General features: G+C 42.1%; 1 protein-coding gene across 5 annotated transcripts in view; it reads left to right on the top strand.

Moving 5' to 3' along the window:
* pdgfbb (platelet-derived growth factor beta polypeptide b) overlaps nucleotides 1–25314 on the top strand; it is a 34457-nt gene extending 9143 nt beyond the window's left edge. For 2 of the 5 annotated variants that reach the window (XM_054760439.1, XM_054760438.1), the window contains 7 exons: nucleotides 17435–17531; nucleotides 18243–18299; nucleotides 19681–19874; nucleotides 20786–20974; nucleotides 21045–21765; nucleotides 22925–23063; nucleotides 23422–25311. In XM_054760439.1, coding sequence (XP_054616414.1) covers nucleotides 17435–17531; nucleotides 18243–18299; nucleotides 19681–19874; nucleotides 20786–20974; nucleotides 21045–21765; nucleotides 22925–23058 — 1392 coding nt within the window. In that variant the 3' untranslated portion in view covers nucleotides 23059–23063; nucleotides 23422–25311. Of the gene's footprint in view, nucleotides 1–8642; nucleotides 9491–17434; nucleotides 17532–18242; nucleotides 18300–19680; nucleotides 19875–20785; nucleotides 20975–21044; nucleotides 21766–22924; nucleotides 23064–23421 lie in introns of those variants that run through there. The other 3 variants (XM_054760437.1, XM_054760441.1, XM_054760440.1) reach the window with 3 other exon arrangements.
* The last annotated feature ends 537 nt before the right edge of the window (nucleotides 25315–25851 follow it).

The following is a 25851-nucleotide window of genomic DNA, read 5'->3' as shown; positions in this document are numbered from 1 at the left end:
GGATGTACAGGAAGCAGAACTAGTGAGGTTTACACAAAATCAAAGCAGTTTTATGTTTTGCATTGTGTTCCCTTACTGCACCAAAAATGAACCGAACCATGACCTTAAAAGCGAACTGTCATTATGTTGGAGTTACATCCCGGATGTATACAAATATCTCGTCACTGTGCGCTTCAATGTCGTGGTTTCGCTCTGTCATGGTTTTTCAAAAATAAAGTCATCATGCTTTTTTGTGGTTGAATATTATTAGTCAAAAAATGAGCATATTTAAGCAAATTGTATGTATTTTTTTGCCTTAATGAAGCATTTTCAAGTATAAAAATGGCTAAATGAACTAAAATATAAAGATAAAGCATTTGGAAGATGCATTTAAAGATGTTGCACCAGACTTGCACCAAATCGCTGGAGCAAAAGGCTTTTATTGCAGGTTTGAATGATCTCACAACAGGCACAATAAACACGGGCTACTGTCGCGGCCATAACCCACGCCAACATCAGTTCCTGTCTGTGCCCCAGTCAGCTCCCCCTGCACCAGAACACATTTACAGCAACACACATGAGCGCCAGGCTATTCATGTCTTATTTTCTCTCATTATGTCTACTATATCGGGTAATACGAGCATAAAGGGCTCTGTAGGGGTGTTAGTTCATGTCTAGAGGGCTCCTATAATGTTAAAAACAGTATTTAGAAGGTGGTATGCAGGTTTTCTATGCTCTAACTACGAACTACTTAGTGGAAATTGACTTATCACGGTCCGGCCTGGAATCGATTAACCACAATGAACGAGGGATTACTGTATATGAAATGTGCTTACTTGTACATGCGTCCTCAATTTTGAGAGGAATACCAGATGACGGAGCATGTCACACTCAGGACAACGTCATCAGGAAGCAAGGCTGTAAACAGGAATAACAGGGAGGAGGTTCAGCCAAGACAGAAACAAGCTGACAATTTTAGCACAACGTTTATAAATACTCACCTGTAATCCTGTTTAACTGCCCAACCTATCTCCTGTGCTCGTTTTCCTTTTTTGGTGTGTTCCACAACCTAAACTTTTACTGGAAACATCCAGAGTCTCCATACAACTTTTCTTAAAATACAGTGGAAGGTTTAATGAAGTGTATAAAGCTTCAGTGCAGGCGGTAAATGTAGCCTTATTTAACCCTACTGGACAAGTTGGGACACACAAGTGCGAGCGCATGCTGAGGCGTGTGCACACTTGAATGACTTTGTAAATTCCTCCTCCCATTCATGACTTCAATTTATTGTCCCCATTTAGGCTGTGATTATATGGTACAGTAGGAAGAAAATGACTTGGCAAGGTCCGGTGAATAAATGCGCTCCGGCTGCCTGTGAGACAGCATGGCTTGGGCAGGCTGGCAGAGTAATACACTGCAGCAGGCATTCCTCACAGAGGTGTTTGTACTCCTCCCCGTGGTATGTTTGCGGCTCCAAGATGATGTTTCTTCTCATGTCACCATGAGGTTCCCATTTGTGGCTTTGGGTTAAAAAACTCAATACATGTTTTAGAAACTTTAGGCTTTTGAAATAGTTGGCTTTGTCCAGCATAGACAAGACAGCAAATTTCACGTTAAAAACTCATTTTAGCTTAATGGCTGGCAGCCAGTGTGTGGCTACGCGGATGTATGTTGGTAAATCTCACTCCCTGACCACTGAAAGAGTGGCTCTGGATGTCAAGTTGACAGGCCAGGCTTTTAGATCGATGGCTAGCTCTCTCACTTTCTCACTCTCACTTTCTAAATTCTGAAATTTCTAAATTTTTAACATCACTAGAGCCCTGTAGAGGAGAAATAACACCCCTATAGTCACCTTTACACTTCTATTATCCATTGTTTACAATGCATTGTACAACTTCTTATGCTGCAGGGAATCAAGACAGCTGCTAGCTAGCAAGCTAACAAGCTAGTGAGCCAACCACTTAGCCTTAAATTTATTTCTTCTAAACTTAAGAGGACAAAACTTCCACTTCCACCTCCCACTTCCACACGAAATGGGGGAGTAGTTGTTTTCACTCTATCATGTCGGACATGCCATGGCTGACTACATGCAGTGTTAGGTAATGTAATGTAAGGTCACGTCTCATCATTTTTTGCCTAATTACTGCCTATGGTGAGGGAGTGATGATTGAACCGCAGTATTGCGAGGGACGACTGCACTGTGATTGGCCCGCCCATGCAAAGACGTTTTGCTTGATGGCGGCCACGTTTTTCAACCAATCTTGCTCAAATTTTACACACAGGTGCTTGTCAGTGCCCTAAAGGCGAGTGCCAAATTCTGGGCTGCTGCGTCTAAACACCCTGAAGTCACAGAGGGTTTTTTGTAGAGTGCATTGAGATCTGAGAGCAATTGTAAGACTGATCCGACTTATCAAACTTTGGGGTTTAAGAACAGCGCCACCATGTGTTGTATTTGTCAGAAAAATGATAGCACAAGCAACACAGTATAAGTGAATTTTTTAATACATTTTCACCTTTTTGTGTGACACACAGCTGAGACACACAAATACATTGCATTATCCTGAAATATGCCCTTTGGACCGCAATTGTTCCTTCTACCCTTTTCGACTCTGTCTTTTGATTCCAGCAATGACTTTTGCACATCTCCACGTCTCCTTCTCCTCTCTGTGTCTTGCGTTCCTTTTTCTGAATGTCGCTCTCTAGAGAGCATTCCAACAATTCTTCACCGTCAGTCTCTCACGCTCTCATTTGGACTCATCTGTTGGCTGATGCTGACAGATCCTTGCTGACGTGAAGGCCGCGTCTGCTGCTGTAAGTCACATGTCACATGGGCCGCTCATTCCAGTTCACTTCACCCGACTTTTTATATGGAGAACGCTAATTAATGCTATTAGGAATCTCATACATCTTCTCTATTCTGACGTTCCCATATTTGATGACTGCGATGTTGTTAATGCTTCCTGCCTTACTTAACAGACTGAATACTTTATTCTTCGTAGTATATGACAAAAGACTCTTGGATGTCCCTTTTGCACTCATCACTGATTTCATGTATGAGGCTCTACAATGGTCATGCATGGAAATGCATTTATTTCAACTCACTAGTCTGTCTTCAACAATATTTCATACCTCTTAGCTTGAACTACTAAATTAGATCACGTTTTTGCTTTTTTTTGTCTAGAACAGTAATCCCTCGTCTACCACAATGAATCGGTTCCAGACCTGACTCCGGCAAGAAAACTGTCGCAAAGTAGGCTTCCTTATTTATAACTGTAATATTTTCATAATTAGAGCACAGAAAACCTGTTTACCACCTTCCAAATATGTTTTTTACACTATTAGAGCCCTCTCGACGTGAAATAACAACCCTATAGTCACCTTTACGCGCCTATTACACAATGTAGTAGACATAATAAGATAAAATAAGACGAGATATATATTCACACGTTAGCACGTTGCTTGGAAGAATTCTTTGTTCCTTTTTCACATTCTGCTTCATTTAGCTATTACTATGCTTGAAAATGTGTAATTTAGGCAAAAAATACATACAGTTTGCTTAAATATGCATGTTTTTTTATACTAATAATAGCCCGTACTCTGTATACATATATATATATATATTTCAAAAAGCCAGGATCGAGTGAAGCCGTGAAATTTCTGTGTAATTTGTGGTTTCTACGTATTACATTTCAGCAATCATCTTCACAGGGACAATACTAATATATTTGTGTCATAGGACACCCGCATACCCCCCCTTTCCTGTGACCACAGGTGCTCCTCAGGGTTGTGTTTTAAGTCATCATTCATTCATTTAACATGAATTTCCATTGATGTACCTATCCACCAAGTTTTCTTTCTCTCTCCATCCACTTCTCTCCTCTCTGACTGTTTGCACAAAATCAAATACAAGGTGTACCCCGCCCCAAAATCAACTGAGAGAGGCTCCAGCTCACCCATGACCCTGAATAGGATAATGAATGATTAACATTCAGTTATTAACATTTAATAATTAATAGGCAACAAAGGGCAGCTTTTGTCAAGTCTTCGAAATAGATTATAGTAGGAAAAAAAACTACTGCTCAGTTTTCTGTGTCCACATTATCTAAAAAAACCCAACAACATTGGCCTCAGGTGTCTGCACCTGTAGCCATGCCGGTTCTGTCTTTTGATCCAATGCAACAACATTCCTGCCCTTGGAATTAAGAAACCTGAGTCGGGGTGAGCGGTCCTGAGCGAGGCTGGAGGGGGCCGACCTGCTTCGTCCATTCGGTCGACATGATCCTCTCTTATCTCCAGAGCACGTGCGGATGAGAGTCTATCTCCACAGCTAATGGCGGGTTAACTGGCTGCCGTTCACCTACTAACACGCTAGCGCGCCAGTGCTTTGTACGAGACAACTACACTACATTCCTGTTTTTCATCTCCAACATCAGACTTGGGAGGGGAAGTCGACTGTGTCAAATTAACCACCGAAGTCTTCCAGCCGACAGCGGGAAAAAACGCACAAAATCAAATGCCATCATTGTTCAATTGAAGATTGGTTCAGGGTGCTGCGACCTTCTCCGGATCTTTGAAAACCTCTTAAATATTTGGGCGAGTGCTGTCATTTCTCACTCACTCGGTAAGCATAGAGGGGCCTCTGTCTTCCAAAGCGATTGTCAGCTTGCGACAGTGTTTGTGTCAGCCAATGATGGGGGGGCGGGATGATCTTCATGTGCACTTTCATTGAGTCTTTGTGTGAACACATGAATGTACAGTATATACGGAATTGTGCATGTAGGGGCACACTAGAACACAATTACTGCCCTTCTAAGTACTAAGTACTTCTAAGACTGCTGCTACTACTACTACTACTACTACTACTAATAATAATAATAACTGTAAAACTTATACAGGTATGTTCCCAAACTCAAATTCTTAGGGTGAAAGTTTGGGTTTTCTTCCCAGACCTTAACAAAGTGGTGACACATCCAAAAAAATAACTTGCACCTTCATATAAGCTGCGGTTGTTTAGAGATGGTCCCAAAAGAACACTCCCAAATTGTACAAATTCTGCTTCCTAAGGCTGGGTTATACTTTCTGCACAAACGAGCCACACGGAAATCCACTCGAGAGGCCGTGTGTGACTTTATACTCCATGTGGCATCTGCTGCCAAACTGCGGGGGGCAGTATATCGAAAGCACACGTCTACCACGGTACTAAACTAGAGCGGCTGAAGTTTGCCATTGTTTACTCGACTTCCAACATGGCGACACATGACTTCTTGAAGAAGAGCAATTGTGTTGTATTTATTTGAAATTGTGGACGTTCTGGAACCTTCAGCACCACTCATTAAATAATTTAGGTAACTGTGTACCGTAATTTTTGGTGTTTAAGCCGGTACTTTTTTCCTATGCTTTCAACCCTGCGGCTTGTACGGTGATGTGGCTAATTTATGGCTAAAAATTACATTCCCGTTGATGGTTAGAGTGCAGCTTCAGGAAGTAGTGATGTGGATGCTAATATCCAGTCTTATGCAGCGATTACAGATCTTAAGTAAGTTTGATCAAATGTAGAATTACTAGAGCTTGTGCTTGGACCACCCACCCACTAGCACCAATGAGTTTCAAAAGGCTGGTCTACTGCGTGGTGAAGAGGATAGCTCAAGCTACGACGTAGACACCTCTTTTTTTCTCTTTGAAGCTACTGGATGAGGCTAAAATACCGGTACACTCTATATAAAGTATGGTATATACCGTGTGTGTGTGTATACATTGTATTTTTGGTGTATGCCAAAAATTTACGAAAACATTTTGCTGCAGTTTGCATACATTTTTCGGTTAGCGTACCATACAGGTATAGCGCTTCTTGTGTTATTACTATAATGAGCGAATCCAACTGTGTAGCGTATTTTTTTCACAAGATGCCCCTGTTAGTATGGAAACTGGAAGTCATTTGCCCCCAGCTCCGTCGATATGACGTCACCAGGGGTTGACTCTGTTGTTCTTATAGCAAGTCCCTGCTCTTGCTATTGCTCACGGGCTACAAAACAACCCACAATGGCGCCAAGGAAATTTGCAAGTGCCAGCACTTTGATAAAGAAGGTGAGATAAACCATTGAATTCAATAATTAGCTCATCGCAAATCACGGAGGTGGTGTCCGTGTGGATCTCGCTGCCTCATTGTGTCTTTGGCAACAATCAAGTCTTCGATCATGATTTTAGGACGGCGGGCGATTGTTTCGTGTGGTTGACTCACAGACTCCAGGTACTTCCTTCCAAAATCACAGACTTTAAAGTGTGATTGTTTTACATTCCCAGTAAGTTTATGCGTGCTTCTAGTGTTGCATACTATCACGATGCTGCTGGCCTTAGCCCATCTACAGTATGGCTCAGTGTAAATTTAGCTCCATAGCTCATACGGTTTCCTTCGTTGAGTCTTGCTAGACAAACAATGGCATCCTATTATTCAGCCAAGCAAGATTTGCCTGGAAGAAACCAGTGTGTGCCGTACATGTTGACTCTTTAAGAAAGTCTAACGATGTTGTCCTGCAGCTCGGCACTTTGACTGGCGTTCTATTTTCAGGCCTGTCTGGCTCGACTGATTTCAACTTGCAGAGTCACCGTCATTGTTTAAAAAATGTTCCCTAAACACGAGTGACTAGCAAAAGGTTATGACTCTTAGAATAACTGCTGTGATATTTACAGACACCTTTATGTTCCTCATAGGCTGGCTGCTGAGGTCATCGGTCCCCAGCAATAGAAGACATGTAGCAGTAAGATACAGTATTATCAAACAGCTTAAAGCAGGCTGTGACGTTGGGGTTTCAGAGTTGAGTTTTAGCTTGATGTGGGTCACGGCCGCAACAGAAGCCTGTGTTAGGGATTATTGACGGCTTTGAGATCATTCAAACCTGCAGTAAAAGCCTGTTGTTCCGGCAATCAAGTCTGTGTCTGTGTGTCTCACCAAACATTACAGTAAAATTACTGACACCTAGTGACCAGTGTAGAATACAACATATCATCGCAACGGCTTTGAACGGGTCTTCTGCATGCCTTATATTTCTATTTTAGTTTATTGAATATTTTTTAAAACTTGAACAAACATTATGTCACATTCGCTTAAATATGCATCTTTTTTGACAAATAAAAGGTTGGATTCAACCACAAAACAACATGATCTATTCATTCATATACCTTGTACTGTATTTTTGTAGGAAGCCCCGAAATTCAAAGCACGCAGGGTGTGTGAAGTTTCTTGCCATCAAGGCCACCTCGAACGAAGGCTTTCTGTGAGTTATGACTTAAAGGCCTGGTCATCCATCTAAGGTGACGTTTCAGCTTTCTCAGTGCACTGTCAGTCATTCTCAAATTTGACAAGTGTTTCAGGGGGAGAAAGTTAAAAAGACATTTTGGGCATAAAATCAGGATATCCCCAACTCTTATTTTAGACTCTTAAGACGAGCCTGCGTAGTAAGTTCAGTCACTTTCTTCAACCTCTCATCATGCTGTTGCGTGGTTTTGTGTCCTATTATTAGTCCAGCATATGCATATTTAAGCAGATGTTACATATTTTTGCTTAAATTAAGCATTTTCAAGCATAAAAATGGCTAAATTAGCTAAAATACAAATATGAAGCATTCAGAAGACTCATTTAAAGTCCTGATGATATGTAGTATTCTACACTGTTCACTAGGTGTCAGTAATGTTGCTGTACTGTTTGGTTAGACACACAAGCACCAAACTTGATCGCCGGAACAACAGGCTTTTATTGCAGGTTTGAATGATCTCACAACAAGCACAGCAATCCCTAACACGGGTTACTGTTGCAGCCGTAACCCAGGCCAATCTAAAACTCAACTCTGAACCCCCCATGTCACTTCCTGTGTGCCTCCCCCCACTCTGCTCCCCTAGCACAGGAACACATGTACAGCAACACACATGATCACTTGAGTCTTTTTTTATGTCTTAGTTCTCTTATTATGTCTACTATATTGGGTAATACGAGTGTATACTGCAGGTGGCTATAGGGGTGTTATTTAATGTCTAGAGGGCTCTAATGATGTTAAAAGCCGTATTTAGAAGGTCCTAAACAGGTTTTCTATGCTCTAACTATGAAAATATTCAATTTATAAATGAAGAATCCTACTTTCTATAAACTGCGATAAATGAGGGATTACTTTAAAGAGGTCAAAAAGGATCCTGGAGATGTGCTGCAAGGAGATGACATTTCTACAACTTGAGCTAACTGTAATGAGCAACATCATACCTTTCGTTGAAAAGAGCAAGTAAGTTTAACGACTATTTACACTGCTCTTACATTTAACTTTTATTTGCGGCTGATTTTCACTCAGCTTTCTGTTGAGTGTTGCTCTGCATCGCCTACTTATTTGGGGATATCATATGCAGTGGAACCTTTTTAGCGTCATTATTAGGGTCATTTAAGCATTTCCATGCTAACTCGCTGTTAACAGGGACGTTTCGTGACAAAAATACGTTACAGACACGGCTGGACTCACGCAGTGTATTAATAACACAACATATTGTACGCTAACCAGGAAAGGTACGCAAGCCGAGGCAACATTTTGGCTAATTTCCACTGTCCGGTGTTATGATGCGTTGGTGCGGTTGCCTCACTCATGACGAGAGTTGTCAGGCAGAGACCCATCCCTCAGATGGTTTTGGTCACCCTGTCTGGTACTGGACTGCGTTCACACCAAACGAACATCCAGAGAAAGGACTCTAACTTTAACCGGACCAAATGAATATTCTGTTGTTATTATATTGCTAAAACACCAATCATATTTGCAGGAAGAGCTCTATAATGATTCAGGAAATATTGCACCAAGTGCTCATTGCCAGGGTCTTTGTACTATTGTGCATTATGATGAGCCATTCCCGAGGCAGGGGGCGGGAGAGAAAGACCAACAGCAGAGTCTTGGAAAGTCTGCTCTTGTCCTCACACACCAGCGCCACCTCCTTCTCTGCTGCCTCCTCAGGACGCTCCTGAAGTGAGCCGCACTGCTGGTAAACCTCCTGGGATGAACCAGGACCCAAAAGGACCGGGGGAAAATACTGGATAACTATTAAGCCACTTTCAGTTTTGATATATTTAGAATTATTACTTGGATTTGAAATTGCTTGATCACGTTGGATTGTGTTTGGGGCTTTATTGGACGTGGTGGTGCGCACGAGTGTGACGCACAGCGCAGATTGAAGCTGGTCTCATCGCATATTAGTGGATTTATTTAAAATAAAAAAGACAAAAAAAATAGTGGCTACTGACTGACCACCACTTCTCCGGCATCTTCATCGTGCGAAGACCGGACCGCTTGAGGCGCGCTCGGCACACCGCAGGGAGAGCCGCCGTCCCCCACCCCCTGAGCGCACACCGCCGAGGACCGCGGGCCTCCGGAGCCTCCATAAATGCCCGGCCCGTCGCAGAGGCTCCAGGCTGGGCAGCAAGATGAGCTCCACCGTGCAGCTGCTGCTCGCATTACTGGCGACGTGTGTGCGATTTGGCGTGGCCGAGGTGAGTTTGCGCCACAACTTTCGGACACCTCGCTGGCCAATTGATTAGGTACACCTGCACCGTTAGACGCGCACTGCATCATAGAGAAATGGGTTCTAACATTGTGGTCACCTTTTTAGCTCCACGAAAGGACCAAAATGTTATAAAATGCCTGTGAAGGCACTACAGGGGTACATAATGTTGTGGCCAGTAACTCTGTATTTAATATTTAATAACATAAATGAAGCAAATTTATAGTTAAAAACAATTATTCTTGAATGAACATATATTTAACACTATAGGAAGCCACCCTATGTGGACATATGATAATTACCTTCATGCAGGGGAATTTTCTAAATAACCCAGAGCACCTGCTTCATAATAAAAGTCTTCCTTCTTAAGAAAGGAGGGGAACGCTTATTTCAGCCATGAACTGTCTCTATAGGAAGATTGCCCAAGGGTAGGCACATGCAGGCGTCGTCCTCTGTGGGTGAATCTATAAGGCTTGTCATGATAGGCTCTTTGAATGCAGCACATGCTTCTATTGTGCACGCTCCAGATGTTAAACAATCATAAATTAGTAGAGCAGCATTATGCAGACTGTAACGTCAGAGGAAAGTGTGTTTGTATTTTAGCAAGGAGAAGTGAAATAAGTCACTTTTAACAGGACAACGATGCACGGTACAGCAGATGATGAGCTCCTGCCCTGTGACTGCTGTGTCACCTGATGCTACAGTACGCATATGTCCGCATAACACCATGAGGATGTTGGATCATGCTAAAATAAAACAAGCAGGATGCATTGCGCTGAGGTCACACAGGAAGTCCGTTAAAAGCAAGCTGAATAGGATTGACCCTGCTCTACACATTGGAGGAAAACATTGTAAATGACAATGGTTGTGGGTTGTGCTTAGAATGCTTTGGAAGATATGCTACCATACATGTAGTGTAGATATCCTCAACGTTTTATAACCATTAGACAAGTGGTCAATGACTTATGGGCAAGTAGTTGTTAGGTGCCGCCTGTTTTGCGTTAATACGGCGACCATGTTTTCCGATGAATCTTGCTCAAATTGTTGGCAGAGCTGCAACGACTCGTTGATTAAATAAATGAGCAAAAAGCTTTGATTATTCGTTTAGTGAGGGTATCAAACAAAAAACGCTAAAATGCAGACTGCACAGGAACTGAACGGAACTTAAAATATGCAAAAATTGCGGAGAGTGGCTCAAACAAAAACAGTGACAAGGGGGATAGAGAGGAAAGGGTCAGAAGGAAACGACAGAAGCTGTCAAAAGTTACGGATCATTTCAACCTCCAAAAGACAGACAACGTGGTGCAATGTTTGCACTGTCAGACAACGGTACTGCATCCATGCTGCAGCACATTACCACAAACCACCCTGCGTGCGTATTTACACAGCAAACAACCTAAAAGTCTATTTTGGCAGCCCTTAATCTTTGCTGTGTCTGCCGAGAAAAATTCTGGCCTTTGGACACGTGCAAATGTTGATAAAATGATAAAATGTTTTATCCGATTACTAAATTCATCAATCAAAATAATTGATTGATTACTGAAATAATCGATAGCTGCAGCCCTACATTTTATCGACGTGTACTTCTGAGTCCCCTAAAGGTGTGTACTGAATTTTGTCGTGATTCTGCTAAACAACCTAAAGTTACAGACGGTGTTTTGCACATTTTGACAAATTTTGTGTACAACGGTTCAGTAGTAGAACAGTTAGCTCACACCAGTGGTTCTCAGAATTATTTTTTATTGATTCATCTATCGGTACAAACCACTGTGTGAATAATCTTGAAGAAATGTAAGGATAGTATTTTATAGTAATCCCTCATTTATCACTGTTAATTGGTTCCAGACCCGTCCGTGATAAGTGAAGTCTGATTCATTATTTAGAAATCTAATATTTTGTTTGTCAGAGCAAAGAAAACCTGTTAACAACCTTCTAAATGCCTTTTTTTAAACAATATTACAGCCCTCTAGACATGAAATAACACTCCTATAGGCACCTTTTCACTTGCATTACCCAATATAGTAGACATAATAAGAGAAAATAAGACATAAATATGAGTCATTCTGTTGCGTGTTGCTGTAACTGTGTTCCACTCGCACAGACAGGAAGTGACGTTGGGGGTTCAGAGTTGAGTTTTAGCTTGGCGTGGGTTACGCCTCCAACGGTACCTCGTGTTCGGGATTATTGTGCCTGTCGTGAGATCATTCAAACCTGCAAGTCTGGTGCTTGTGTGTCTCACCGACCATTACAGTAACATTGCTGACGCCGAGTGACCGGTGTAGAATACAACATATCCCAGCGTCTTTGAATGCGACCTCTGAATGCCTTATGTTTGTATTTTAGTTCATTTAGCCATTTTCATGCTTGAAAATGCTTAATTTTTGCTGAAATATGCACATTTGACCAATAAGCTGTATTCAACCACATGATAGCATCATTCCTTAATGAATATATTTTGAAGGGCAAAATGATGAAGGGTTACTGTATTCAAATTTCGGATTTCTGGCAGTTGAACTACTTGGGGGTCAAAAACCATTTAAAAATGTCACAGGACTGATATATGTGTGAGCCTCATCTACACATACCGGATGCTATTAGCTGTCATTTTATCAGGAATATTTCAAGCAAAAGGGGAAATACTGAAACCTTGGGGCTAAAAACAGCTTTATGAAAGCACCCGTGAACAAATGGCTCAATTGCCTTCCAGACTGCCATAAAAGTGAAACCTAACATATACTGTATGATGTATGGCTAGCAAGCCCTGACACCCATCTCTCATTTTTATGTCTTCTGTAGGCAGCACATTTAAAAGGAAAACTCCACTCTGACAGGCAGGCTGAGTGAAAGTTTAAAAAGGACTTTGATGTATACAAGCGGGAAATCCCAGAGTTGGACTTTTTAAAGTTGGAATAAGACAGACTTCAAACACGTCTATTATCATAAAAACGGCTCGGAGTCACACACGGTGAGTGTTTGAATGGTGAACCCGCGCTCAATAATGGAACTTTTATTGGTTTCAACAAGGGACCGCCACAGAACAAACCACGTGTACTCACGAACCGGCCACTTGTACAAACGAATAGCGCTCAGGTATGATTGACCGTGGTATTAATTGAGCAATATGTGTATTATTGTAGTTTGCAGTGGTGTAGAACTGCACTGTATGACATTGAGAGCTTTTTTTTTTTAGGGTAAACAAAGACTCGAAGGAATAGAAACCTAGAAATACATCGTAACAATCCAGAGATACCACATAATGTGTCTTCTGGGGGCTGTGATTACATCAGAGCAACCTGATTGGACATGTAGCACTGTTGGATATTATTACACTTTTACATTCAGTCCAGCAACGTAGTCTAATAGCTTCTCGTAGAAGGCCTTCTTGACACACGCACACTCACATAGCACAATCACAGTTGCGCAACACTAACATATGACTAATGGAAAAATACTGGGAGAGGAGGCATTGTTCTCACTCTCACACAAGCTTAACTTTGACTTTCGCACAAACGTAACTTTTACTTACTAGAGGGGCGCGGCAGCTGCTTTATTTGCTCTGTACGTCCTTCTTTCTGGCCTCTTCATCAATCTTCCTTGGCCAGGGCTCTAACCAAATATATTGCTCATATTTTGAACTTTTTAAATGAAAGAAACTAAAGAAAAGAAATGTCTTTTACAGGGCATTCAGTAATTATTCATCACTGGACTAACAGTCAAGACAAACTTTATTCCAATCTACAAAAGGAACAAATGCATGTCACTCTTATGTGACGTATTCCACTTGTCCTGCTCTCTGGTGCAGCTTCAGTGTTGGCAGCCATTCGTCCGCCCCCCCACCCTAATTATATACGATTAAATGCTCCCACTCCTCCCCTGCAGACGTACCTGGCATTCCTCAAGGTGTCCAGTGGACAGTCTGGAGCGGCAGGCTTGTTTCAGATACGCGGCTATTGGATTCTGTCACATTTGGGAGCCGTTTACATCGGCGGTTCTGAACTGGTTTGGCTGCGGGACCCACCATCACCCCTCAATGACAAGCAGAAATATTTCAAGTTGAACTTCTCAAATGTCTTATATTTAAAGCAAAATGGCACTTTTGGGGGGAATTTTGCCCATCATCCACAGTCCTTATGTGAGACATGAACACACGTCTTTCTCCTTTCTGTGCGTTCTAAAGATATAAAAACAGCTAAAAAGAGGCAGGTAAGTAATGCACTTAATGGGACACACCTATCCTGCCTAGAAAGCCCGCTAATAAAACACCTCCAACAAGGTTTTATGGTTTTCTATCCATGCTGTGAGCATGTAGTAACAGGTACATTCATAATAACATGAAATACTTATATATAATACAGTATTTTGCTGTATTTTGGTCATTTTAAGCATTACTGGAACTTCCTTCCTGGGCACATTGATTTCACATAGCAACATAGAAAGCAAGGCTACACCTAGCGTTAACTTTTCCAAACTCAAAAACAAAAACACAGCAGCAGTGGCGGCAGCTCCAATATGTAGTGTTAGCTTTCGGTAGTGGCCTGAGGCATCTTGAGCGAGGCGCTGACGCGCTGTGAGCGAGTGTGTGGTGAAGCTAGTCGCTAGCTGGCTAGCAGCTAGCCGGTGTGGTGTGGCGACATGTCACTACGCCATTAACTTAGTTCTTTGGCGTAACAATGTTAATAAAAATAATTAAAATATTGCTGTAGCTTGATTAATTTGCAGGTCACATTATGCAAATGAAGCTTTGTTGGCGGTTTTTGGAGGGTTTTGTAGGCGGAATTGGTGCGTCCCATCACATGCATTCTTAGCAGCCTCTTTTTAGCTGTTTTTACATCTTTAGAATCCACAGAAAAGAGAAAGACGTGTGTTCATGTCTGTGGATGAAGCGCAAAATTCCAATAAAAGTGCAGTTTTCCTTTAAAGGGAGTGTTTTCAACACAGCGTGAGATATTGTCTGTGTCTTTATGGGGTGCTCTTCTTCAGCAGATATCTGCAGCTGTGTGTTGTGTGCTCAAGCTTGACAAAGTCACCTGTAAACATGGCACACAGCAAATAGCACAGACAACAACACGAGGTGCTTTCGCGGACATTGGGTCATTCCATTTTTTTGACCCACTGACTCAAAAGTGAGAATCGTTGGTTTACGTGACTCTAAAACCGCAAACATTTGAAAACGGGTGGCATAAAGTTCCATTTCTGGTTCTGTGGGTATCATCACATTTTTCCCTCACTGGTATGTTCCCTGGAGTGTGGCAGCATTCCAAACAGTCAGTAATTTTGATGCTCACTGAGCTGAAGTCTCACGCCTGTTGCTGAAGTTTGGCAAGATCTCTGTCTCCTGTCACATTCTGAATTGTACATCTTCAACCGTGTTGCATTGTACAAAGTGTTGGAGGTGCGTTTGGACTCGTTATCAAGTTGGAAAACTACCATGCGGCCCAGTTTCCCAAAGGAAGGGATCATAATGTCAGCGTACATGTTGGAATTCATGCTTTCATTCATGCAGCCCCAGACCATGACACTGCAATAAGTATGCACGGCTTTTGGCACGACGCATTTATCTTGGTACTCACTTGTATTCAAGTTTAACTTGTATTTGTTGCCTTCGTGTTCTGCATGTCTACTGCGTGTACGGTATACTGTTCCTCTATAGTTATCATGAAAAAGTATATTTTTCTTTTTAGAATCTACCCAAAGTGTTTATTCAATAGTTCCTGCTTAGAAATACATTTCATGACAGGAGGCAGGACTGTGAGAAGTAGGGCCCGTGTCCTATAATTAACATCACACACAATTATCCAAGCAGGCAGGTTTGCTCTGTTGGCAAGGAAAGGAAATAATGACCGCTCCTTAGGGGCATCTGCAGCTTGACAAAAGAGATGTGAGCGGAATTACAGCAGGCATTTCCCTGCTGGACTGTTTGAGACGCGGAAAAGGCAAACAACACTGCAGGAAAAGGCGTGTAGTTGTATGGGCTCGGTCAGAATACCTGCTCATGCATGGATGGCTGGTTCCTTTGGCTGAAACCTCATTAAAGACCACAGATTTGGGATGGACACACTGGAGGGACACGTATACAGGACACCTTGGAAACGTACTCTAACCAAATACATTTTTCCCATAACAAATAATGTAAATCCAATTAATCCATTCCAGAAAGCCAAAAATGTTAGCACAAACCACTTAAAAAAATAGTTTTACAATTATAGTTTTACATGCAGAAAACACCACAAAATGCATTTGAATGATAAATGAAGGGGATAAATGTACCTTTAATGTCACCTTCAGCTTGTTTGAAGACTTCTTGAAAAAGACGGCGATGTGGCCACCTTCGTGTTTTGCCATGAGTTATGTCTTCAATTCAAGAATGTTTTTCACCTCAAATCTCTGCTTTTCTTTTGATCACGGCTGCAAAATAACCCAAAACGGAGCAAAAGAAAGTTGCAAATGTGAGCATTTTGATAAAGAAGGTGAGAAACACTATTGAATTCAAGAAATAAGTCAACAATCACGTCTTCAGTGAAGGTAAAAGTAACCTTAAGTGTTTCTGTATCCCTTTCATTCGTCATTTATATGCATTTTGGATTGTTTTATGTGTGTAAAACTAGAACTGTACAACTGTAATACGTGTTTTGTGTTAACATTTTGGAGACCTGTGGCGTAACTGTGCTAGTTAGCAAAAAAATTGCACAGTTAAGCAGTGATGACATCATAGATAGGCTGCTAACAAGGGCGTTTTGTGATAAAAATACATTAAGAACACAGTTAGACTCACGCAGCGTATGAATAACACGCTTACTGGAAAATGTACACAAACCGAGGCAAAATTTTGCCATAAATTATCCATGTTAACTGAAAAACCCGCCTAAGCGCGGCATATGCTAGCCGAGCCTCGACTGTACTTGAAATCGGTTGAGTGAAATGTGTTTTCATTACAAATTTGTTGCAAATCATAAAATACGTAAGCACTGGGCTAGACACAAGCTTTGGGTTTGTCTTAGGGTCTTTGCAGAATGCAGGGATGTTCACATGTTTCAGTGTTTGTATTAAATTCCACTCATTTTTTAGAGAGCATTTGAACCAGCGTTTTGCTAAAGCATTGCACGTTTGCTTTTGATTCTCTTCCAACTTATCCACCCATCCAGAGTTTCTCCTCCAGATCATTTTCAAAGCGAATGGAGCGAATCCCTTGCATTTCAACCAATGCGAGGAAGCATCGCCACCCGTGTCTTATCCTTGTCCATTTGAACCCGTCTTTTATTCATCCATTATCCCTCCTTTTTGACATGCGCCTGCCTCCCTTCTCTTCTCCTCACCATATCACTCCTTCCCCCACTTCCTGGCTCCTTCCTGACTCCTTTGACCCCTAAATGTTAGCAGATGAGAAGACACAACGCCAATAGTCATTCACCCCGCTCTTAGTGACCATTGTGTGTCCGCTTTGGTTAATACTCACCCCCTCTCCCTCCTCACCCACCATCGCCACCCCTATCGCCCATTAATGACTTGGGGGGGTTAAACCCACTGTGGGCTTGTGATTGAAATGCAGTGTCTTGCTCACATTTGGCAGTTAAAGGATTAATTCAGTGTTGTTTTAACATTTACTCTGTGGGAACAAATCAACAATCAATCAACTCGTGCACTATCCCCGTAGAGGGCACTCAGAAGTTAAACGAAAAATACACATTTATTTGAATATATTGCAACGCTTTTTTATGATTTTAACAACACAAACCTTATGGGTTCCATTACTTACAGTATGTTTCAGCTGAACCTCACCGGTACGGCCTCTTACAGACTCTATGAAGTCATTGGCCGGTCTACATGTCACTCATTGCAAGCAACACCAGTGGGCTGGTTACATTTCTCTTTAGATCACGCCTCACTGGGCCATTTATACTGTAGACGCTTACGTACGCCTGTATGTATTTTTCAGGGGGATCCGCTTCCTGCAGCCCTGGTGGAGCTGGTTAGAAACAGTCCCATCTCCTCCATTGAGGACCTTCAGCTGCTTCTACTCACTGATTCCGTAGGTAAAGAACGCCTCATTGCAGTTGAACCCCTCATGCACACATCTGAGCGAGTTCAGGAGATTATTGATGTCTTTAACCGCCACCAACGAGTTAACTCCCAACTTTTCATTTCAACAGTATGAAATTATATTTTGTATCAACACTTATAAAAATGGCATTTGGCTGTTTATTTATGAACATTCGTGGGGCCTGCATGATGCTATGCGGTTTTAAAAGTGTGGCATGGGGGCCAATTGTGGCCCTCGGCTGTTTTTTTTATTGGCCTGCAGCACATTCAAAGTAAAAATATTAAGAGAAAAAAGCTGAAATTTTACGTGAATAATATATTATAGTACATAGTACAATAATATATTGTAGTACTTCACTATACGAGATACTTTAAGACACAGTCTGTGGCGCAGTGTTTGAATTTGAAACTTTATAACCTGTATTTCTGCCAAAAAATTTAGGCTATCTTGCACAAGCTAGCTAGCAAACTAGCTTTGCCTCTGAGGCCACTGAGTACGGTGGCCTTTAGGGGACAAAAGACACCCCACACCTTCTTTGTCGCATGTCCTGTTCCTCTTTCGATGACACATTTATGCTAGACTAATATCTTAAAGAGCGCATGCAAAAGGAAACACGCCAAAGAGGAAACTATAGACAAAAAATGGCAGCGTAGTCGTGTTTTAGGATGTTTTCATCAATCTGTGTGTTTATGCTTTGTCTCAGATGAGGAGGAGGGAAACTCGGCAGCAAATGGGGGTCACAGACTACCAAGAAGCCTCGGTAAGCAGCCCCCACCCGCCTCCTCCTTTTCAACATGTGTCACTTGTGTGAAAGATTGTTTTCTATTGCCCCCGCTATCGGAATATATTACACAGCCTCACTTTTCTCATATGCCGACCTGTCCAAAAACAAAAAGAGTAGTAAGAAAAGTCACGCGTGATCATGCGTGCATGTGCATGTCGTGATAAATATACACACGCGTGATACTGTCACTACAAGGCTTGGAGTGCTGGCATGGAGGATTCCTGATTTTCCTCATGAATGAAGACATCCTCCATCTTCATTAGGCCGCCTCTCCGGGGCTTGATGAATGTGACAAGTATGGTCTTAGTGACACGCTAAAATCCTTCCCATTAACCTTTTTAGTTTGGCAATCAATGATAAAGCAGATGTCTGAAGTGGTCGGCATCGGCCTACAACAGCTGGAGCAACGTGAAGGATTCCCTCGAGCATGGAAGCACATGTGCAATAACAGGGATGGCAACTCTCTCATTGACAACAAACTCAATGTTGGCTTACTTGCAGTCTTTTTGCGACCTCAAAAAATTGCAATTTGAGATTTCATTCTGTCAGCGAGCAGTCAGTGTGCTTCTTGGACTGTAACTTTGGGCAATCGTTGCACGCAGTGCCTGTTGCATTTCTCGTCTGTTAAGACTCTATACAGTCATTGGTTGGTCTACATGTCAGTCATTAAATGCAATACCAGTGATTTGTTGCATTTCTCTTTAAACGATGCTTGAAATGATGTCTTGGACTGCAGAGACTCCCTGGCTGGTCTACACCAATTTACAGTCTAGCATACAGCAGCACATAGCAACCGGATTTTGTTTATTTTTGTAATATTTAATTATTACTCTTGAATATTTAATTTGAATATTTCCTTTAAGATTAAATAACTTATTTAATATTAATTCATTCATATTTCCTATGTGATTATACTAATATCCTATTTAAGAGTTGGTATCGCTGTCAGATTTTTACCAAATTTGTGTTGTAAGCTTTGCAGGATAAGAAAATTCAAATAGCGTCCTCACCATCCAAGGGAACACCAGTTTCAGCTACCGTTCAGATTTTGCATATGACAAATGTGCCAGCAATCATGCTCATGTAACGGCCGATGCTTCTCTTTAGCCTTTATGCCCGCTTCTTCGGACCACATCGCCATCGTAGTCAATGATCACGTGCTGGACTCATCAGTGAGGAAAGCACTTAGAATGAAAGTACACAGAATCTATATAGCAGACACATGTTGCAGCAACTCTGCTTGTGCTATGTGAGTGTGTGTGTGTGTGTGTGTGTGTGTCAAGAAGGCCATCAGACTGAATCTACAGGTGTAATAATAATATCTAACACTCACAATCTTCACTGTGTCATTCCTCAGTTGCCCAGCCGGCGCAGCAAGCTGTGTGTAAAGTTCGCACCGAGGTGGTGGAGGTCACCAGGGCCATGTTAGACCGGAGCAATGCTAACTTCCTGTTATGGCCGCCATGTGTTGAGGTGCAGCGCTGCTCCGGCTGCTGCAACACCAAAAGCCTGCAGTGCGTCCCTGTTGTCACACACACCAGATACCTGCAGGTGAGCAACCGCACACCGACATGTGCGAGATGCCAAGGGTGCCCAAAGGTTTTCCACTGAGGGCCGCACACTGAAAAACCAAAGCATCCGGGAGCAACCCATGGAGATACTGTATGCGAAGACGTGATAGATATTCCAAGCAGGGGTGCCCAAACTTTTTCCAGCAAGGGCCGCATATGGAAAAATCAAGTTTTTATTTTGTAAAAACCACAGATGTTTTCTATGTATTTCAAGCCAGCGTTGTGTTATCGATGACAAAGTGGACTATCATTCATTCTTAGTACCAACATTTAGAACCGTTTCTGTGCAGTGCAGTACAATAAAAGACATGCTGGACCCCGGGGCCGAACGTGGGACAATCCTCATTTCAAGAAAATACATTCTGTATTTCAGCTTTGTGTTCTAGGTGACAAAGCAAAAGGGGCAAAAGGGCGTTAAAAAAATCAAATGTGTTATCATTTAGGTTGATGTATTTTTCCATTATTGATGCTTTTCTGTCTTTCTTTTTGTGATGTTTTTTTTCCTCTTTTTTCAAGCCTAATTTTTCAAAAGTCACAACTTTTTTGTGTTGTTTCTCATAATTACGACTTATGACTTAAAAAATATATTTCAACTTAATGCTACAATTTTTTTTTACTCATAATAATATTTTTGTAAAATGTTTTTTCCTCATAAGAGTACAACTTTTTTCTCTAAGCCTCCTGATATTTCAAATTTATCCTCGCAAAATCATTTCCCTTTTTTCTGTTTTTGCTGGGTTTTTTTTCCAGTTTTCTTGTTCAATTGTATTTTTCGAATGTAGTGTACCAAGGGCCAATAAAAACCAGCCGCACTGTGGGCACCCCTGCAATATACTGTATCCAACGCTAAGATGTGAGGCCATGTGAGGTTCATTGTGTTCAATCTTGCAGGTGATGAAGATCGAGTACATGAATAAAAGACCTATCTACGCCAAAGCGGTGGTGTCGGTTGTCGACCACGTCGAGTGTCGATGTCAGCCTGCTCCACGACCGCCGGTGCTGAAGAGAAAGTCGTCTCGCCGACATCACGGCCACAAGGACCAGCATCGAAACCAGACTGTAAGCCAAGGACGTGGGCAGGTATGCTACACCACCTGTTGTAGAGGACATCACTGAGTACTCCACATAACTGTTGAATTTCACCGTCAAGGTCAAGGTGCACTCCAAGGATGAGCTGCATCAGTGGGATGAGCTGAAACGGAACCAGGGTTCTCTACTGGTGGACCTCTTGGAACAACACTGGAGCCCCAGAGGAGACACCTTCACTCAGCCTGGAGAAGGTTACAGCATCGCAGGAGGGGAATCATCACTGCCCGAAGAGGTTCTCTTTGGCCCGCATTGGACGCATAACTCCACGGGGTTCATTGAGAGTAAGACCCAAGATAGGGGGACGAATGAAAGCGACAAGACTCTATCTCCAGTGGATCATGTTGGCTTGAATCAAACATTGGACGGTGGTAACGGACTGGGGCTCAGCAGCAATGAGGGAACCAAGGGTCAAGGTACTCAAACACACAATGAAGAAAAACACCCACACTCCAACCATGTGACTCAGAAACCTCAAGTTTCCAAGTGGAGTCCTGTCGGGGAAACCATCGCGAGGTTCGGGAGCAGGTCGAGACCCACCAAAGAACCCAACCCAGAGCCTCGGGAAGCGACCGTGCGCAGAGACAACAAGACACCGGAGGAGGTGAAAATATTGCAGATTGCGGAGAAAACGTTAAAGGAGGAGAGAAAAGAGCTGCTCCTCCTGCACAAGAGGTTGGACCAAGAGAAGGAGGTGCTGAAACAACAGCAAAAGAAGCGAGAGGAGGAGGATGGACGCCTCCGGAGTAGACATCGGCATCTGCCAACGAGCTCACCTCGGCCAGGTAAAAGGCTGTGTCCTTTGTTTGAAACGTGTCTTACTACATTTGCGTAATGGGATATGGCTAAAAGTAATGAAAATGGTCAAATACAGTAATCCCTCGCCCCTTTGTGCAGTGAATTTCACCGCTTCGCTCCATCATGGTCTTTCACAAATATATAAATTACTAAACCATCTCCGTGTTGTGGTTGAATATGGCCTCTTATTAGTAAAAATGTGTGTATATATAAACACATTTTCGCTTTTTTTGTCTAAATTAAGCATTTTCAAGCTTTAAAATAGCTAAATGAACTAAAGTACAAATAAAAGGTGTTCAGAAGAGTCATTCAAAGATGTTATGATGAGATGTGGTATTCTACACTGGCCACAAGGTGTCAGTAATGTTATATTGATGAGACAATAGCCACCGCAGGAAGTACTGTACAGAACAGGAAGCAAAAAAGAACCACAGCGAGGAACTCTCCCAAAGCTAACGCGTGAGTCTATGTTATGTCTTATTATATTACTATATTGGGTAAGAGGAGTGTAAACTGTGCTGTAGGGGTGTTATTTCATGTCTGGAGGGCTCTAATAATGTTAAAAAACGTATTTAGAAAGTCGTAAACAGGTATAACTACAAAAGTGTTTGATTAAAATAAGGAAATACACTTATTAGGGTCAGTTCTGGAACTGTAAAGGATTACTGTATCACCAATCACTAGTTGTTGTAGACTAAATCCACAGCGCCTCTGCTGGTTGCAGCCAAGAACTGCACTTAATTTTTTTTTTTACCTCAATGGCTTGAAGACACAATTCCAGAAAATGAAAATGGTTTAACGTCTAACTGATGAATACACCCAACCCAGCTTCATATCCAGATGGCAGTGTTGTTTCCAATCACATTGACCAAAAAATGACAAAAAACGGCCATAATAACCATGCTTGGCCAGTAGTTGGCGATGCTACTTTATAAAGAATCGTTGCGTATGTAACAACAAAACTGTGGTCAGCCATTGCTGATTTATTTGTGACACAGTTGACACACGCCGTCACCGAACACGCACGCTCATTTTCCTAGTTTTCAGCGAGGACACGTCCACTTTCAGGCCCGTCTGTCCTGTAAACGTACGGCTTGAACACGTTTAGCGGTCCCTCAGTCATCCGTTATCCCTTCCGTCCCACAGAGACAACACCGGGGGCCGTCAAACAGCATTCGCCAGCACCAGCAGGGCCCAGACTTCCAGCGCATGCCAAGAAAAGGATGAGAAAGAATCGCAAACGGATAAGCAAGGCCGCTATGAGAGCGATGCTAATGTAATCCAGGTGAGTCGACAGAATATTTATATGTTCCAGTACTTCCAGTATTTTCCAAACCATGTTTGAAAACAAATAGAATAAAAAGCATAATATGATAACGAGAACAATTTCTGCAGAATTTTTTTATGGGCTTGCCTGCTGCTTACCTCCATCCCAGTGTTGTATCCTTGCAGGGTGCTAGCATGTCACATACACAGTTGCACTGAATGTTACATAGTATAAAGAAGTCAAATAAGTATGAGGAATAACAGATAAAAAAAATAGAAAGAATAAAATATTGATAATATAAATGAATAAAAATAAAAAGACCTTATGTCTTTTCTCAAACATAAAAATCACTGAGTATGTATTGTCATATTTCTAGTCCAGGTTTCAATAAAAGCATTCGTCCTCTGAGAAGCCATAACTACGCCAGGATGAAGTGAGAAGAAAGGAGGAGATGGAATATCAACAAAAAGGACGACACTTTTTTTTTTAGCAAAAGTTGCAAGCAGGCGCCCAAAGCCTTGGAAAGAATGTTTGCCGAACTTCCTGCCTGCGTGCAGAACTGGAGAAAGCAGTGCAACTTCTCTACACGGACCCTTGTCGTGACATCAGGAGGGACAAACTGCACTTATACAGCATCAATAAAGACTTGTAAATACGGCCAAATGCAGTTTTGTAGCCCCCTGTAGCGATGGTATGAGAGAAGGGCCGTAAACAAGATCTCATTTATTTACCACTGATGACTTATTTGCCATATTTCATTCCGTCTGACACTTTGCAAACACTGGAATTCAACCGACAAGTCAGAGCAAAGGTGAGGAGGTGACCATGTTAGGCCCCATTTCTTATTTATTGACCCCCACTACTACTAAGCGTTCTTCCCCGATACTGAAACCAATGTAACAACGTCATGCAACTGTTTAGTTGATTTTCTTCAGTGTCATGTCGTGTTGGTTTTGCATGTCAAGTGTGTGTTTACGCCCATCCTCGTATTTCAGACTGACGTCTTTTTGGTTGAACCAATCGCATTCCTAATATAATATCAAAAAAAAGTTTCATGTTTTAAGTGTTGTTGATTTGTTAGGAAATGAGTCAGGTTCACGTCCCCATGAGTGATGGCAGGAACAAACACTGTTGTTTGTTTTCTCTGCTTGAACTACCAGCAACTTAAGTTATTGAAAAACATGTATGTCCTTTTTCTGTCAACTTACACCTGATTCTGTCTGTTTTTATGATGACTTTTGAGGGGGAAAAAACTAATGATATTTTCTTAAGGTAAAAGAAAAACAAAAAAAAGGCTTACGTGCTGAACATAGTGTTGTTTGTCCTTTTTCACGACATCATGAATAATAATAGTCCACATTGCCAACATTTACATGCCCTTAAAGATTTATTTCAATCTTTTGTTTCCAGAGTGGAATAATAATAATAATACAATGCATGCGCATTCCTTTTCCGGTTGCCACCGGAAGTGTCGTCTTCATCGTATGCACCAATCATGATGAAGATGCGACCTTGGAGAACTGAGTTATTCATGTTTACTGTTTAGTGGCGAATTGTCTGATTGCTGCCAAGCCCCGCCCACATCTTATGAATGGCTCCATTGGTCAAAGTGCCTAGGACTAGTTAGTTGAAATACAACCGCTGGTTTTCGGCCAAAATGGCCCCCGGAAACAAAAATGGCTGACTTCCGGTTCGTTTTGGAACACGGGTCCTTGAGACTTGTTTTGTCCTGTGCATCCCGTCATGACTGACGTCGCCACCACATTCTGGGAAACCAGGTGGCAGGGGCCAATTCTTTGGAAGTTCGAAGGGGGCGCTGCTGAGTGAGTTTTGGGGACGCCGAAATATCACATTTTTCAGCAACACTGACCCGTTTGCACATTTTGGTGAGTGTCAGAGTTAAGTTTTCGCTTGGCGTGGTTTGCGGCCGCAGCAGTGGGCCGTGTTAGGGATTATACGGAGCACAGAAAAGCGGTTTATAAAAACGTTTTTTTAACGTTATTAGAGCCCTCTGGACATGAAATAACACCCCTATAGTTACTTATTACCTGATATAGTAGACTTCATAAGAGAAAATAAGACATAAATAGAGCACATGTTAGCATTGGGAGAGTTCCTTGCTGTTTTTTCTGTCCAGTACTTTCTATGGTGTATACATTACTGACACCTAGTGGCCAGTGTAGAATACTACATATCACAAAGTCTCAGACGCGTCCGCTAAATGCCTTGTGTTTGTATTTTAGTTGATTTAGCCATTTTTATGCTTGAAAATGCTTAATTTAGGCCGAAAATACGTACAATTTGCTTAAAAATGCATATTTTTTTGGCGAATGGTCAACCACGAAACAACATGATTTATGAATATATTTGGAAACACCGTGATAGACGGTTGTGTAATAGATGGAGCATTTGTGTTTGTATAATCAATCCCAAAGGAATTATGGAAATGACGTCATACCCATGATGAACGCATGCCTGTCGCCCATCGAACCGCAGCTGTCCAACTTATATCAAACGTTCACACCTGCTGCGAACATGAAGCATACGTGATTGCACAACGAGCCAGGAGTAGCGTGTACGCCAACTCTGGCACACGCTCTCCTTCAGCTTAGTTTTCCCCCACTTCACCCACTCGGCAGCCACAAGCGATGTCGTTGAACTGTCACCACCCGCTCCCGTTTCATCTGAAAGGAATCATGCAGATGATGCTGATGTGTCGCCTCTTCCACCTTCCCTTGTTGCCCCACCGTCCATCTCACACGCACGCAACACTGCCAAACAGCAGAGCGTCTCCAAATTCATCACA

The sequence above is a fragment of the Dunckerocampus dactyliophorus genome, chromosome 18 (assembly GCF_027744805.1).
Source record: "Dunckerocampus dactyliophorus isolate RoL2022-P2 chromosome 18, RoL_Ddac_1.1, whole genome shotgun sequence".
Lineage (NCBI taxonomy): Eukaryota > Metazoa > Chordata > Actinopteri > Syngnathiformes > Syngnathidae > Dunckerocampus > Dunckerocampus dactyliophorus.
The sequence above is the reverse complement of the archived record's forward strand: the minus strand, read 5'-3'. Positions and strand labels throughout refer to the sequence as shown.